The sequence below is a fragment of the Aristolochia californica genome, unplaced genomic scaffold, assembly GCF_029961685.1.
Source record: "Aristolochia californica isolate CCGP_79_NKW_82.1479 unplaced genomic scaffold, dmAriCali1.0.hap1 SCAF_15, whole genome shotgun sequence".
Classification (NCBI taxonomy): domain Eukaryota; kingdom Viridiplantae; phylum Streptophyta; class Magnoliopsida; order Piperales; family Aristolochiaceae; genus Aristolochia; species Aristolochia californica.
Genome location: NW_027181826.1, coordinates 3,817,232 through 3,834,268, shown reverse-complemented (window position 1 = coordinate 3,834,268; position 17,037 = coordinate 3,817,232). Strand labels below are relative to the sequence as shown.

At 35.5% G+C, this 17,037-nt stretch overlaps 1 protein-coding gene across 1 annotated transcript; it reads left to right on the top strand.

Annotated features, from left to right (window-relative positions):
- The first annotated feature begins 13,500 nt into the window (after window positions 1–13,500).
- LOC137952032 (MFP1 attachment factor 1-like) lies at window positions 13,501–14,246 on the top strand. Its single transcript, XM_068799090.1, has one exon. The coding sequence runs from the start codon at window positions 13,553–13,555 to the stop codon at window positions 14,009–14,011; it is 459 nt and encodes a 152-aa protein (XP_068655191.1). The 5' UTR covers window positions 13,501–13,552; the 3' UTR covers window positions 14,012–14,246.
- The last annotated feature ends 2,791 nt before the right edge of the window (window positions 14,247–17,037 follow it).

Below are 17,037 nucleotides of genomic sequence, written 5' to 3'. Positions count from 1 at the left end.
ATCACTGCAACCTGATACCCTATCAAATATGTACCCAGAGTAAAGGTTTTAAACTATAAATGGGATGAATTGGCTACGAATACGATGTCCGATGTGATTATAGAATTGGCTACGAAGCAACTTGCAAAGATTGATGTACATGAGACAAGGTATAGTGTTTCCTTTGTAACCTAGCATAAATAATTTCCTTCTTCAAGGGGCAATTTCCCTTGAGAAACTACCTTGGCATCAACTACAAACCTTGTTTTCAAAGAAAAATTCTCTGTTACCATCTTCAAAAGAAGAGGATTAACATCGGCATTCTTCACCATATTAAAATTAATATCTACTCGTATCACAACGTGGGGCCATATTTAAGAGAAGTAGATACAAGATTACGGTAGAATTCTCGAACTACTTCAAAAGCTATTTTTTTTTTTTTTTTTTTTTTTGTAAAAATGAAACAATGAACTTAGGGTAGGCCTCAATCCTCCACAATACGAACCCTCTTATAGGATTTGAAATATTTTTAAGCAAAAATATTCATTGAAGAGTTAGGACATGAAATATTTTCTCGAACTATATATAAATACTTTGGAACCTTTAAACCAACAATTTTATAGCCTTAGTCATACTTTGAACATAATGGTATACATTGAAAATTAGAATGATCGATGCTACCCTGGTAGCAACCATCTATATAATGATTGATCAATCAACCTATGTGCATAAATGCAAGTTTATAAAGCATAATCAATAACCCCTTGGGCATGATTGATCAATCAGATTGTTGCAGATAAAAGTTACAAAGCATGATTGATCAACCAGAATCCTATCAGGCCAATGTATAAAACATGATTGATCAACCCACATAAAGTCTGATTGATATATAAAGCATGATTAATCAACCCACATAAAGTATGATTGATCAACCTATGGTTGATTGGTTAACCCTTTCTGTCTCTTTTTAAAATTGATCAAATAATGGAGGAGTATTGATTGAGCTTTCATTGGCATATCTAAGCTTTAAAGAAAGATTTGTTAAGTGTAAACTTCCAATTCTATCCATTTTCAAGAGAAAAACCTCATCTCCACCAAATCTCTTTAAATCCTCTTGCATTTCTCATAATTTCTAGTTCCATCAAGCTCCACACATCTTATTCCCTATGTTTAAAGATCTGGAAGCTTAGATCTCACTAGAAGAAGGGCTATCTCTCCAAAAAAGTTGTAAGTTTGATTTGACACTTTTCTATTTTTATTTTATTTAATAGAATTTCTCTAGAACCTTAAAGCTAGACAAATTGGCATTCTAGAGTGTTGGAAGGTATGGGTAAGTTGGGGTGTCATTGACGGAATTAACTTATGATTTTTGTCCCTTATTCACTTCTAGGGTGAAAGGTATACTTGTAATATTTGCACTTTTGACATCTATAAATAAAGCTTAAGGGAAAGGGTTAGGATAAATTCATAACCCTATTCTTCTCCTCTTTTCTCTCCAATGTGCTCACCCTTCTCACCTCTTTCTCTTGGACATCCTTTTCTCTTTTTTCTCTTCTTCTTCTCTCTTCACTTTTTCCCTTCTTCTTTTTCCTTCTCTTCTTTACCCAAGATTGTAATCTGTGAAATCCTGAAAATCAACATGGTATTAGAGTAGTGATTGATTTCAGGATTCCAATTATTTTCTTTTCTTCTCAGATTATAAAATATGGAAGTGTTGTTTAGTCTTGAAGATGGGTCTTGCATGCTCTATTCAGTTTAGAGGAACTGCCTAAAGTTATTCGGAAAAAAAGATAAGTTCTTTTCTTGATTTCCCTATCTTCTATAACTAGAACAGTAGCTATAGCATGCTAGTCTTCAATATCTATTTCATCATAGAAGTATTTGTTCCTTGGCATCATAACTGGTATTTTTTTGGTGAGGATGGCGCTTCTTCGTTTCTTGCAAACAAAAAGAAGCTTGTCGATTTGGTGAAATCCATAGTCTCCTACATGTATCTAGACGTGACTCGGTTAATTGATGTTGTTTGTTGTTGGTCATTTGCATCCTCTAGCCTCTTGAGTTATTCTTCCTTGATAAAGTTTTGTAGCTGGTATTGAACCAACAAACTACAACAACACTATTTTTTTATGATTCCATTCCAATGTTAATAGCAACATGAATCTGATTTTCAGAAAGTCTCTTACCTTGATGATCTTAATTAGTATTCGTGGAGCATCTCAGGCCTCTTAGCGTGAACAACAACATAAACTCTGTAGCAATAACATCTCTGGACTCTTTGACGAAGTTAAGATGCTGAACAAAATTCTCGATTGTCTCTAAATAACGTGAGTAGGTGCTTGAGTTTGGAATCTATAATAAAAAGGTTTAGTTTCAATATCTCCTTTAATTAGTACCTCTTAGACATGTTTTCAGAGAAATGAAAAGTTGAATCTACTCAGGGAAGATTGTTGGAAGAAGCCTTCATGTTTCTGTTAGTCAGGAAGTTTTCCAGTACACTACTATTATTCTGGAAAGTTTCTAGCAAGGTGATGACTCTTCAATAAAGTTTCTGGTTCAATATCAATTGATATTGGTGTTAAGTTGTGGAGCCTAATTAATGCCTTATGTTGAGTTGGTACGTGGGTCAACCTTCGCGGTAAGGTCACTGTGGGGGTTGGAAGGATGGCAGGAAGCCCCCCTCTTAGGTTGTGGGGCGAAGTCCCCACCAAATCCATGATATATTGATTGTTATTTCATTAAGGGCAGTTTGAAAATCACACTCTTGTAAAGCAGTTGCCCTAGTTTTCTCTTTATAATGTGGATAGGGGGGGATTAGGTTTTATAATTATCACCCAGAAGAAGGATCTTGAGTTGCGACCAAGAGAGGCTAGAGTGTAAGTGCATGATTTCCCTTGTAAACTATTTCATCTTCATAGTGGATTACTACAACGACAAAAAACAGGACGAGGTCTCACCTCGAGGCGAACCTGTATAAATCTTGTTTGTATTCAAGTACTTTTTTTTTCCTTCTTTAGTTTTTATTATTATTGTTCCCGTTAGTTTGGAATTATGACATCTAATTCCTAACAATTGAGATGTTTCTTTTTATCAGTGGTGGCCAATGCAATTTCCGAATGATCATACTTGATATTGGGATGTTACAACAAGATACGTGTTTGTATCCAGTGGGACAAGTTGCTACTATTTTAGGATAGTTTCTGGTTCTTCTTGAATTAATATTGGGATGCTCTATTTTGAATCAGTCCACATTGAAATTAAGAAAATTACTAGTTGAAGATGGGCTCCATCCCACACAACCAAGGAAGAGCCCCAAATATCTAAGAGTATTGTAAGATGGGCCACACAACTAGGGGTGGCTTGGAACCGAGCCGGCTCGCGAGCAGCTCAAGCATGGTTTGATTCGGTATATCCAAATCTCGAGCTGAGTTCGAGATCCAGGATCGGCTCATTTAAATTAACGAGTCGAACTTGACCGAATTGAGGTTTGGCTTGAAAGCTAGCGAGTCAGCTCGTTAATTTAATGAGTGGCACGGGATTCAGGATCGGAGCGCCTAGCAGAGCGAGAGCGAGAGCGAGAGGGAAAATTCTTCCTCCCCTCGTTACCACTGAGCCCCTCCGGGTGCTGTTGTGGTTGCCTCTGTCGTCGTCGACAACTGCCTCGCTGGCCACCTTCTGCCTTTCTGTCGCCACTGATAATGTGGTAGCTGCTCGATTTCTTCCCCCTCGTCTTCCTTCGCCTTTGTTTCCGTCGTCGTCGCCTCTATCGCAGCCGTTATCCCCGACGATCTCCAGTGCCTGTGGAAGCTTTTCCCTCGGCGTGGTTCCTCATCTCGGCGAAAAACCAGAACGAGCATCCCCCCCCCTCCCCCCCTTCTCCCGCGAAGGTGATTTCGCACGTGCGAGATCAAAAAGTGAAAAAAAAAATTCTTAAACTCTCCTTCCTCTCATGGCTCTTGAAGAAATTGAAAATACATTTTAGTATAAATAAGTTTCTAGGGACTATTAATGTCTCATGTTTTTTGTAAACATTTTTCTAATTGAAAATTCATATTAAAAAAATCATAAAATTTTCTAAGTAAGATTTTCCTGCCAAGATGGGCTAGAAAACCGTATAGAAAATTTTTGAATAATTATTTGACAGTTGATGTTGTAATACTTTTAGCATGAGGGAAATTTCATAGCAATTTTGTGTTTGACATTTTATTTGATTAAAAATTTATCGATAAGTATAGTAATATATTAGGTTGATTATTAATTTTTATTTATTTCCCTAAAAGAGACAATAAGAGGTCTTAACTTTCCTAATAAAATTTTAAAATATTTCTTGTAATTTTCTAATAAGTAACTAGTAGTAATAGGATTTTATTTAAAGTTTTTTTGGAAATATGTATCATCTAGAATATAAATTTTCAACTAGGGGCACTAAGGAGGCCATAGTAAATTTATGGCCAGATTCAAAAATTAAAAAATAAGTTAGACAACATTTGGAGTAAAAAAGATTAATATTGGTGCGTTCTAATCCATTCTTGAAATTCAATCCTGAACCTCCCCTATCATTATTTTTTTAAAATGTATGCATAATTTTATATATAATTTATTTGACATGTATTTTATATAGAGTATTAAATGTAAGTTAAACTCGAACTCAGCTAGAGCTCGAGCTCGAACTCGGTTAAAATTATTAGGTTCGAGTTTGATTACAATTTTAGGTTCGAGGCTAGGGTCAGTCGAGCTCGAGTTCAAAATATTTAAATCAAGCTCGGCTTGAACAAGGTTCAGACTCAACTGGATTCGATGCCACCCTTATGCCAAATTTTAAGTAGAGGTCATTCCCAATTTTATGTAAAATGTATGCATAATTTTATATACAATTTATTTGACATGTATTTTTTGAAAAGTTTTAAATGTATGTTGGAACACGAACTAGAGACTTGTATTTTTTGAAAAAATTTAAATGAATGTTGAAGTTCAAGCTCGGCTCAAGCTCTGTTAAAATTATTAGACTCGAGCTTGATAAAAATTTTAGGCTCGTCTCGAGATCGAGTTCGAAATATTTAAATCAAGCTCGGCTCGAACATAAGCAGGTTCAGGCTCGGCTTGGCTCGATGCCACCCCTACACACGACTAAGGAAGGCCCACATATCTAAGAGTATTGTAAGATGGGCCCAAACGTATAAGAAGTAGGACCCACTATGATTACCATGAGTTGACATCCTTCTCACATAAGTTGGAAGATCAAGGACTCACAAACATAACCACAAGTTGGTTAGAAAATCAAGAAGGACTCACAAAGATAACCACGAGCTGACATCTTTATCTTATGGTCACGTCCTAGAAGAGTTCTAGTTTGAGTTATGTTTGTCTTTTATTTATATTGAGTTATTTAATTATGCTAGGACTTATCTTTAAGTGTTAGAGTTTGCATGTAATTGGGACAAAATTAGTTTTTTTGTAATTGGACTCTACTACCTATCTGATTATAATAAATCAATGAAGTATTTCTCTTTTCCATAAATTCAACAATTATGATATAGTTATCTCTTGGTATCTCTGGCTGACCAGGCTGGTCACATTACTATTATTAAGGAAAGTTTATTGGTTTTTCTGAAGTTGATATTGGAGTGCTAGTTCTCTTTTTTGTTTTGAGAATATTTTTAGCAGTTGTTGATTAGCAGCAGAGTAAAGAAGCTTTTTGATTCTTCAACTCCGGCGTTTGAACGGTGCTAGTAATATCCTCCATCTCATGTTGATGTTATTGAACATGGAAACAAGGTAGTTGAAGTCTTTTATATTCATCCTTTTAATCCTTCTTCAAGCCATCGTCCACGTGCTCATCGTTTACATAGCTGGAGAAGTAATGAGAGAATCCAAGCACCTTCTGTCAGTAAAGCAACTGCTATCTACACCTATTTGATCTCAGCTTCTGAGCTGGTGGTAGGCATGTTTTGATATGAGAAGTAGTTGTTGTTGTTTGAATTACCAATAGCCACACATGTGCAATCCTTTGAATTCTATAAAGTCCATGTCAAGAAGCAGCAGAAATAGACATTGTGTGATTTCTAGAAGTCTATTATTCAGAGAAGCATGACGTGATCTCCAACATATCCAACCAACATAAATCACTCCCCCTTGGTTGTTGTACTCAACAAGTAATTTTTTCTGGCCTTCACTCACAAATCTAGTTAGATGATTGGCTGGACTCATACTTGTTAGCTAAGGTTCAACTAGTATTTCTGATAGTTGAATGATGCTATATTATTCTTGCTACAGATCTTTGGTATATCAGTTTTTATATACATATTGTTGCTATTTAATGCTGTCAAGAAGAGACATTATTTGAGGTTATGCTGCTGTTATAACCAAAGATCAGCACATAAGAAGGCTAGCTCTCGGGTTCTATGGTATGACTTGCTCTAGGTTTTTTGTTTGAATTAAACACTAATGCAGTGAGTGTAGAAGCAGCATTCATTACTATTTTATTCAATCTTCTATGTTTTTTGAGAAGTCCTTGTAGCTGCTCTTAGAACCAGTAGGACTTAGTTTAGTTTTTTTTTTTTGTGAAGATTAGTAGCACTCGATTCCAGCTTATTACTTGGTGTACAACTTCCTTACTCTCGATTGAACGTGTTGTTGATTATTTCATGTGTCCTTATCACACTTAAGGATACTCATTATTTACATGTTATATGCTGGTATATAACAACATATATGTTATGTGTTATTTGGGCATTGTCTCATTACCACAACTGGTATTGTGTTGTTATTGTGTCTCTCTGGTTAACACATTACTATTGAAGAAGGAATCTTCGATTAATTACCTTGGGTTCAATATTTGTTCACTATTGTTGTCTTGATTGAACTTAAAGCATTTGGTTGGTTCAAAGGGTTCAGTTCTACAATGCCTCTTAAGAACCCCAAAGGCAAAAAGATGGTCTCTGCAGAGGAGTATGAATTACTCTAGAAAATAAAGCATATGAAGACAATTGAATTGCTTCGAAAAATAAAGCACATGATGACCCCAACTTCTTCACCTTCTTCCTTTAACACCCCATTAACATTTACTTGGCAGCCTTTTTCTTACCATCCTTTGTTTACTCTCGTTTACCCTGTTTGGCCACCCCTGTGGTGAGTTGCTTTGGTTGGTCCTTTTATATATATGGGTATTTTTAAGTCCATTGAGACTTTTTTATTATTACCCTTAGGGTTTTATCACTGTCTAGTGAGTGACAGGCATTACCCACTCTAGTAATTATTATCACTATTTTGTTCAAAATCCTTTGAGGTTGGTTTTGACTTATGTTTTATCACCAATTTTTTTCTTTTTGAAGTTTGTGTCCAATTTCGTACTTATCATTGGAACACCTTGATGGAGGAGATTTTTACTACATCTATTTTATTTGTTTTAAGCTGGGATCATTGCCATTACCTCCTAGCTTGAGGGGGAGTGTTAGAAGTGGGGGGGCATCGAGTTGAGCCTGAACCTGCCTATGTTCGAACCGAGCCTAAACTAGAGCCAAAAATTGCTGTCAAGCTCGAGCCTAATAATTTTAACCGAGTTCGAGTCAAGCTCGAGCTTCAATATTCATTTAAAGCCTTTCAAAAATACAAGTCTCGAGTTTGTACTCCAACATACATTTAAAACTTTCAAAAAAATACATGTCAAATAAATTGTATATAAAATTATGCATACATTTTATATAAAATTGGGAATGACCTCTACTTAAAATTAGGCATAAGGGTGACATCGAATCCAGCTAAGTTTGAACCTTGTTCAAGCCGAGCTTGATTTAAATAATTTGAACTCGAGCTCGACCGACCTTAGCTTCAAACCTAAAATTGTAATCGAACTCGAGCTTAATAATTTTAACCGAGTTCGAGTTTGAGCTCTAGCTAAGTTTGAGCTTAACCTACATTTAATACTCTATATAAAATATATGTCACGTAAATTATATATAAAATTATGCATATATTATAAAAAAATAAAGATAGGCGACGTTCAGTATTGAATTTCAATAATGGATTAGAACACACCAATATTAATCTTTTTTACTCCAAATGTTGTCTAACTTATTTTTTAATTTTTGAATCTGGCCATAAATTTACTATGGCCTCCTTAGTGCCCCTAGTTGAAAATTTATATTCTCGGAAAAACTAGAAATTTTTTTCCTATGATATATATTTCCAAACAAAAACCTTTAAATAAAATCCTATTACTATTAGTGACTTATTTGAAAATTACAAGAAATATTTTAAAATTTTTTTAGGAAAGTTAGGACCTCTTATTGCCTCTTTTAGGGAAATAAATAAAAATTAATAATCAATCTAATATATTACTATACTTATCGATAAATTTTTAATCAAATACAATGTCAAACACAAAATATCTAAGAAAATTGCTTCATGCTAAAAGTATTACAGCATCAACTGTCAAATACTTATTCAAAAATTTTCTATACGGTTTTTCTAGCCAATCTCGGCAGGAAAATCATACTAAGAAAAATTTATGATTTTTTTAATAAGAATTTTCAATTAGAAAAATATTTACAAAAACATGAGACACTAATAGTCCCTGGAAACTTATTTCTAAAAAATGTATTTTCAATTTCTTCAAGAGCCATGAGGAAGGAGAGTTTAAGAATTGTTTTTCTTTTACTTTATGATCTCGCACGTGCGAAATCGCACGAGTGAAAGTCACACGTGCTAAATCATCTTCGCACTAGGGGGGAAGAATTTATTTCTCCCGCTGCTCGTTCTTTTTTTCTATCGAGACAAGGAATGACACCGAGGGAAAAGCCTTCTAGTGGCGCTGGCGATTGTCGGGGATAACGGCTGCGACGGAAACAAAGGCGAAAGCAGACGAGGGGGAATAAATTGAGTGGTGGCCACAAAATCGGCAGCGATGGAAAGGTAGAAGGCGGGCGGCGACAAAGGCAGCCGGAGGGGCTCGGTGGTGATGAGGGGAGGAAGCATCCTCCCCCCCCCCCTCTCCCTCTCTCTGCTCAGCGCTCTAGTCCCATGTCGCTCGTTAAATTAACGAGTCGGCTTACGAGCTTTCGAGCCGATCCTGGATCTCGAACTCGGCTCAAGATTCAGTTATACCGAATCGAACTGAGCAGGAATCGAGCCGAGCTAGAGCCGGCTCGGTTCGAAGCCACCCCTAGTTAGAAGGTATAGATAAGTTGGGGTATCATTGATGTAATTAGCATATGATTTCTTTTCCTTATTTACACCTTCTAGGGTAATTGGTATACTTGTAATATTTTCACCTTTGGCATCTATAAATAAAGTTTAGGGGAGGGTTAGGAGTTCTTAACCCTACTCTTCCCCCTCTTTTATCTCCAATGTGCTCACCTCTCTCACCTCTTTCTCTTGCACGTACCCTTCTCTCTTCTCTCTTCTTTCTTCTTCTTCTTCCTTCTCTTCTTTACCCAAGATTGTAATCTAAGGAATCCTAAAAATCAACTTAGACTCTAAAATCTAGAAAGAGAGTACCCACTAGATCTAAAATCTATTTTGTATGCAAATCTCTTGGGGGGATATTAAAATGTGTAATTGTGGACACACTTGGTTTAATGAGATCCAAAATTTTTTTATATTTTCACTAATAGAGCAAGATTGTGAAATTTTCCCAAGCAAGGGTTCTTGGGCGGTGATTACCACTAGGTGAACATTGATAATAAAACTTTGTTGCCTCTTTGTGGTTGTATGCACGTGTTTGTGTTGAATTTATGGAAAAGATAAAAACTTCATTAACCCTTTGTAATTTGTGTACATGCGCATCTATTTATAATAGAGGAAACAAGTACAATCCAATTACAATTAAACTACCCTTATCCCAATTACACCCAAAGTTAAACATTGAAAGATAAGTCCTAGAACAATTGAATATAAATAGAAGACTAGCATAACTAAAACACATTTAAACTGAGACTTTTCTATGAGACCCTCCATAATAATTCTGGCTCTATAAGACTTCTTGTTGTGAGAGTCATGTGAGACTCTTCCATACTTGCTCTTCAACAATCCTCCTCAAGGTGGAGTTCACAACTTCAATTTGCAATGAAAAAAAAATCTTTGGCCTTCAATTTTCTTTTGCTAAAAAAAATCTTCACAGATGTAATTCTTCATAGATGCAAAAACTTAATCTTTTGTGCTTTTCCCTTTCTTGAATATTTTGGTCACATAAAAATTACCAAAATATGTAGAATTCTTCATTGTAGATTATACTACTTCTTCTTCTCAAATGTGGAATTCAGAAGGAGGTGTAACCACTACAACCCTCAACTTCCAATCTCATCCTCATACTTCTCCTTCTATTCTCCCCTGAAGCTTGGAGGTAATGGCAACGATCGCAGTTTGAAACAAATAAAATAGTTGTAGTAATGATCTCTTCCATCAAGGTGTCCCAAGGATAAGTACGAAACCAAACACAGACTCTCAAAAAGTAAAAAATGGATGATAAGAACATAGGTTGAATCCAACTTCAAATGATTTCGAACAAAAATAGTGATAATAATCACTAAAGTGGGTAATGCATATTACTCACAATACAATGATAAAACCTAAGGGTACCAATAAAAAAGTCTCACTGGACTTAAAAAAAAAAAAAAAAAATATATATATATATATATATATGACCAACCAAAAGCAACGCACCAAATGGTCGGCCAAAAAGGGGGCAAACGAGAGTAAAAAAAGGATGGTAGGAGAAAGACTGCCAAATAAAAGGTTAATGGGAAATTAAATGAAGAGAAAATAACCACCACCTTAATAAGAAGTAAATTATAATGGTAAAAATGAAATAACTGAACAAATTTGACCAATTATAACTTTTTTGGAGTGACCATAATTTTTCACAGTTAGCTATGCGGGAGATATACAACCAAGTAACAAAAACACAAAACTTGAAAACAACATTGATGCAAGATATTGCATATCTTGAATGAGCACATCATGGAGTGATTAAGTCAGACCAAAACTCTCTAATTAAAAGACAAATTTGGCTAAAAAATCAAAGTTTAGGAGAAAAGGAAACTCAATTTACGTCAATGCCTAAGAGAGATAATAGGAAAAAAAAAAAGATATTTTTGGGAGGGGAAGAGAGATTGGGCAAAAGTGAAACAGATATTTCGCCAATACTGATCTTTGGTATTTCTAATATTGATATCTTCAAAAATATAACTTAAAGTAAAAATCGGTTTGTTGTTCAAGAAACTCGACTCGGAGCTTTAAATTGGTACCTAATTTGACATAAAAATATTGATATTGAATCTTTTATGACCTCTTGATTTTCGTCATTCTATATTTTAACCCTTGCCAACTTTGTTGTGAATATTTCCTTCAATATAGATCATATTGACATGAAAAACTTTGATACCTTTCATCCAAATATAAATTTTCTTCATATAATATACATTTTTTTAGAGAAATAATTTGATAGATTTCAGACTCTTTAATCTGGCCAAACTGAGTATTCTTTCTTCTTTGGCCAGCAAGAACATTGACTCTTCCAAGATCGATATCTCCCTCTAGAAAACTCAGATTAAGAATTGGTTGGATAGTAAAGCAAATATACTTAAAAATATTTCTTTTGAAATATAAATCTCTATATAAACTCTTGTTCTCGATAGCTTAAAATGGCTCAAAAAGTGAAGTTTTCTGCTACTACTCGAACCTCTCTTGTGGACTTTTTTTGTTTCAAATAATGATTTCTCTTGGTATAAAACTTTGATTGCCAAAATTCTTTTTGAGTAAGAATTAGACTGAAAGATATTTCTTTTTATATATAAATTTAAATATGAAAAGTTCAGTATAGAGGTGCAAACACTAAGAAAATGACGGGTATTGGGATAGGAAAGAAGGAAAAAAATGGGATATAAACCTAAACTACTAGAGATGATAGATCATAAAAGGATCACATTATCTCTGTGGGTTAACTAAGTTAACTCACATAACCCGTTCTGATACAATGTTGAATTTCTAGAAAAGAGAAAAACTTCACTAACTTGTTGTAATTTGAGTACATGAGCTTTTATTTATAATAGAGGAAACACGTAGAATCCAATTACAACTAAACTACCCCTATCCTAGTTATCCCAAAGTTATACCCAAAAATACAAGGCCTAAAATAATTGAACAACTAAATATAAATAGAAGAATAACATAACTAAATCACCTTTAAACTGAGGCTTTTCTATGAGACCTAATTCCATAATAATTTTGGCTCTATAAGACTTCTTGTTGTGAGAGTCATGTGAGACTCTTCAATAGGCTATTTTTTTATTTTTTAATCTTGTAATTAGCTTTTACCAAAGAGTGATTTCAAATGAGAGAAATCGAATGTTGTAACCCAGTTAATGAAATGAGCTCAAAGAGCTTACCCAATGTTCTACTTCCACTTTGCAATACTTTCAAAAAAAATTCATAACATGAAGACTCCTCTTAGATCTCATTTTCCACAAAAATCAATAAAAGGCATCAAGGTTGAATGAGAATCAATTCTCTGGATTGCGAGTTGCAACACTAATTAAATAGGTGCCTCAAAGTTGTTTCTCCATCCTAATGGTCATTTTTTACAATAGAAGACTAAAGTGTTTTTTTGTGCTCGTTATATATGCTTGGGATGATTCATTATTCAGTCTAAAGGACATACTCATTACTCTTGTGGTATAGAGATTCTAAAGCACGTCTAACTTCATTTCCTATGTGCTATCTCATTTCAGGAAACACTGGAAAGACATTTCTAGTAGAAATATATTTTCAGGGATCATTAGAGCCTCATGTTTTCTAGGAAACACTTTTCTAGCTAGAAGTTCTTACCAGGAAAATCATATAATTTTTCAGGAAAGATTTTCCAGCTAAGAAGGGCCAGAAAACCATGTGAAAATTTTTTGAATAAATATTTTACAATTGATGATGTAATGCTTTCAGCACAAGACAATTTTTCATGGCAACTTCATATTTGACATTTTATTTTACTACAAAATTGTCGGATGATTATGGTAATGTATGAAATTGATTATTAATTTTTATTTGTTACCCTGAAAAAGGCACTAATAGGTTTTTATTTGAATGTTTCTTGGAATTATGAATCATAGGAAAAATATTTCTAGCTTTTCCTAGGATATAAAATTCTAACTAGGGGTACTAACGAGGACCAAGTGTCTCATCAAAGACACAGAGAAGTCCGTTCCAGTAAGGATCATATTCCCTAATGAAAAATGCATTCACTTGGCCCCTTATACAATTTAGAATGTGAGTATATTGATCATATATTTTTTTTTTAATTATAAGATTTGTTTGGAATCTAATTTCAAATAGTTTCACATTAGGTGGGTCTTTGGTTAATCTTGAAACTTTTGTGATTATATATCAACACCAGATTTATTATATTATGTATAATGTTGCAATTCACTTGAACCAATGGCTGCGTGACAAGGTTCATGTTTTGTCCAAACAGTCAAGTCTCCACCCATCCGTATAAAGTCTCTGGTAACTAGTCTCTGGCAATGGTCTCTACATTTCTGAAACGACTGTCGGGGAAGGAAGGCCACGAGACCAGGGTCCCACGACGATGGCAGTCGAATCCGACCAAGAAAGCCACAATGATTCAAAGCCGGCCAAGGATTCCAACGTGAGCTTCTCCTTCAGCATCTGGCCTCCTAGCCAACGCACCCGCGACGCCGTCGTCAACCGCCTCGTCGATACCCTTTCTGCCCCTTCCATCCTCTCCAAGCGCTACGGTTCCCTTGCGCCCGACGAGGCGGCGGCCACTGCCAGAATCATCGAGGACGAGGCGTTTGCCGCAGCTGCGTCGCGCTTCGACTGCACCCGTACCGGCGGAGCCCCCGATTCGGACGACACGGGGATCGAGGTTTTACAGTTTTACTCCAAAGAGATCAGTAAGAGGATGTTGGAGGCGGTCAAAGCCAAGGCTAGTGCTTCGTCTCCGGCGGACAATGTGCAGAATCTGCCTACCGCGGCTATCAGTGAGGAAATCTCGTCTCTCGGATCCGAATCGTCTCAAGCGTAATACCGTATTCTTCATGTTCTTATGGTATATCGAATCTTTGTTTGTATTTGTGGAATATGTTTGCAAGACATTTGAATTGTGGTAGAATTTTTTAATATCGTATAGTAGTGATCGATCTCGTTATGGGTTTCGATTTGATTTCTCTGATTTGTTGCATCGATTATGTGGATTTGGGGTTGTTGTGAATGTATGCAGAAAATTAAAATCTTAACTAGATTTTTTTCTTTTCTCTCTTTATTGTTTTGAGTGTGCTCCCTTTCACCCTCTTTTCATTTGAATATCTTAAATTACATTAGTAATTCTAAGTATAGATCTTTTTTTTTAGATCTTTTAAATAGATTTTGTTGAGCCAATGTAACTGTAGTTTATAAGAAATGATTTGCATTATAAGGGAAACAGAGAACAGACATAAATAGGTGGCTGGGAGGCAGATGTTTCAGTTTTAACACAATCCGGTGTTATTATTACTCATCATATTTAATTGAAGGCGCTTTCTATGAGATCATTTTCTTTCGCGGTGACATCAATGGATTTTTAGGTTGGTTTTTCTTTTTACTGAAACCATCAGCTGATAGCATTCTGCACCATTACTTGAATTTTGATAATGAAACTGGAAGGTTCGGTTGCAGCTCTTTAAGTTAAACTTTCCTAGAGAATTCTGAGTAGCCTTCCATTCTTCTTTAAGTTAACTTTCCTAGAGAATTCTGAGTAGCCTTCCATTCTAGACCAGAAATGTGTGAACAGTGAAGTGGAGGTTCTCTTTAATAACTTGTGTTAAGAGTTGCAGCAATGTGGTTAATGAGTCCTGTATTTTTTTTTCTTTTGAGAACCTCATAGCAGGACATCATTTTTTATATATATCTATCAAAAGATACCGCTAGCTTTTAAGTTTTACCTGTGCTGGTGAAAGAATAGGACCAACAACAGTAACATTACAGATCACCAGCTTTGCAGCTTTTGATTCTTATTAATCATCTGGATAAGACATTGTGACCTTGTAGACTGAGGCATCAATCACCTAACAGAGTGCTTGATTTAATTGTCACAACTTTAATATCTACTCATATTCTGGTCTGTAAGGAAGTCAAGGACATGTTTCCTGCTGGAAGGATTCTAAAGAGCTTAAACAGCTCTCTTTAGCTGTTCTTCCCTTCTCTATTTCTTTCATCACAAAGTGCACATAAGTTTGTTGTGTTCCTTTCTATGTTTCCCATTTAACTTTATCCAGTTTCTCTTTGAGCATTCCCAAGTTTATCCAGTGTAGGAAGCGTCTAATCCAAATTTAATGCAGCAACTAGTCTTCTACTTTATGTCGTAATTCCAAACCCAGCTGCATGGCCTGGGATTTCTTATTTTTACATGAAGGATCTTGGCTGCTTCTGTGCAAAAATCTGTGATCTCTTTCTTGGAAGCCAAGGGTGCAGCCCTTTGGTAAGTCCAAGTTTAAGCAAGAATGTTTCAGACCTTAATCATTTCTTTCCATGACATTTTTTTATACATATGCAAGTTTCTCACACAAAAAGAAAGGATACAAGTAAAGTTCTCCTACGCCTTATTTTGGCATTTAGATAGGTACCTCAAAGCAGACCTCCTTACTTGAGGGATAGTTTCTTGAGTCACCACAAGTCCTCACTTTCTTTTCTCTAGTTTCTAGAGTCCATAAACCTTCAATTTCTTTACTCAGCACCAGACTAACATCCAGACTTTTCATTCTCCAGCATTGTATTGGGACTTTAGTTATCATCAATGCAAACATTTTTGGTCCTGTGCCAAGAATCTTCTACATCTTCCTCTGATCTGCTCTTCTGATTAAGTAAGGGTATTTCATTAGATGGAGAAATGAGCTAGGCATTTCTGTTTTCTTGAGCAACAGAACAGGGGAAAGAGGAGAGAGTTTAGGTGGGTTTACCTGATTATTTCACTTGATTTAATTGGGCAATGGCTTGGCTGAATGGTTCCCATCATCCTATTCGCACTGCAATGGTTGTTGCTGCTCAAGTGTAATTCTTCTCTGTAAGCTGCAAACACGATGTGGATTGCATCCATTCTACAGGAAGAGTTGCCTGAAGGGTTGAGCAAAATACAGTATTGGTTCCACAGTAATGCAGTTACCACTTGAATTATCGTTTGAATCCTAGAAGTTTATGGTTGTGAAAAGAATCATTCTCTAAACCCATGTCTTGAGTGTATTGCATCAAACTCCATTTGTGAACTGGATGTAACTCTTCTTATGCTTTTGTGCTTATGCCAGATGCTTACTTTTATAACTACTTCAGAGCTAAGATACCCTTAGGAACCCACAATACACTTTTAAAGTCTTCCCTTTCAAGAAATTTTGTGACAGAAGTTTCAAAAAAAAAAAAAAAAGTGACAGATCTTACAACGGAGATGGAAAATAACTGAGTAATTGTCGTTCGTCGTTGTTTCCTGTCTGTGCGAAGAGCAACAGTATGGACTGCATAGATCTTTGTTTCTAGTACCGTAACGAGTTTCCAAGTTGAATGTAAACATGTAGCATTTCAAATGACGCATGTTCACAATTGCAACTGGGACACTCTTGTGTCATGAGAGCAGTGGTTTTTTACTTCTATCGGCTTGCTTGTGGTTACAGGAAATGCTCATCGATGCCGTTTTCTCTAATCTCTTATTTAGCTTCCTTGGCTGGCATTTATATAGATATATTCGTTTCAGCTAATAATCTTTTAATTGTTGGAATCCGCACACCTAGAGAATTGGTATAAAAACTTCTTTATAAATGCAAAAACTTTATCTTTTATGCTCCACCGATCTTGAATATTTTGGTAACGAAAAAATTACTACAACATGTGGAATATAATTCTTATTTTTTGTACTTCTTCTATTTTTCCTCTTCATGTTAGAGATAAAAAGGACATAGAGGCCCAACTTAGATAAAACACAATATTGGAGAAGAAATCACTCCTACCGTACAATAAAACTTCATTCACCGGTCAAAACGGTCATAGTATAAAAAATACTCTGTTTAATTTTAAAAACAGAAAAGTAGC

Coding starts and splice junctions, on each gene's coding strand:
- LOC137952032 (XM_068799090.1), top strand. CDS start 13,553: ATGGCAGTCGAATCCGACCAAGAAAGCCACAATGATTCAAAGCCGGCC.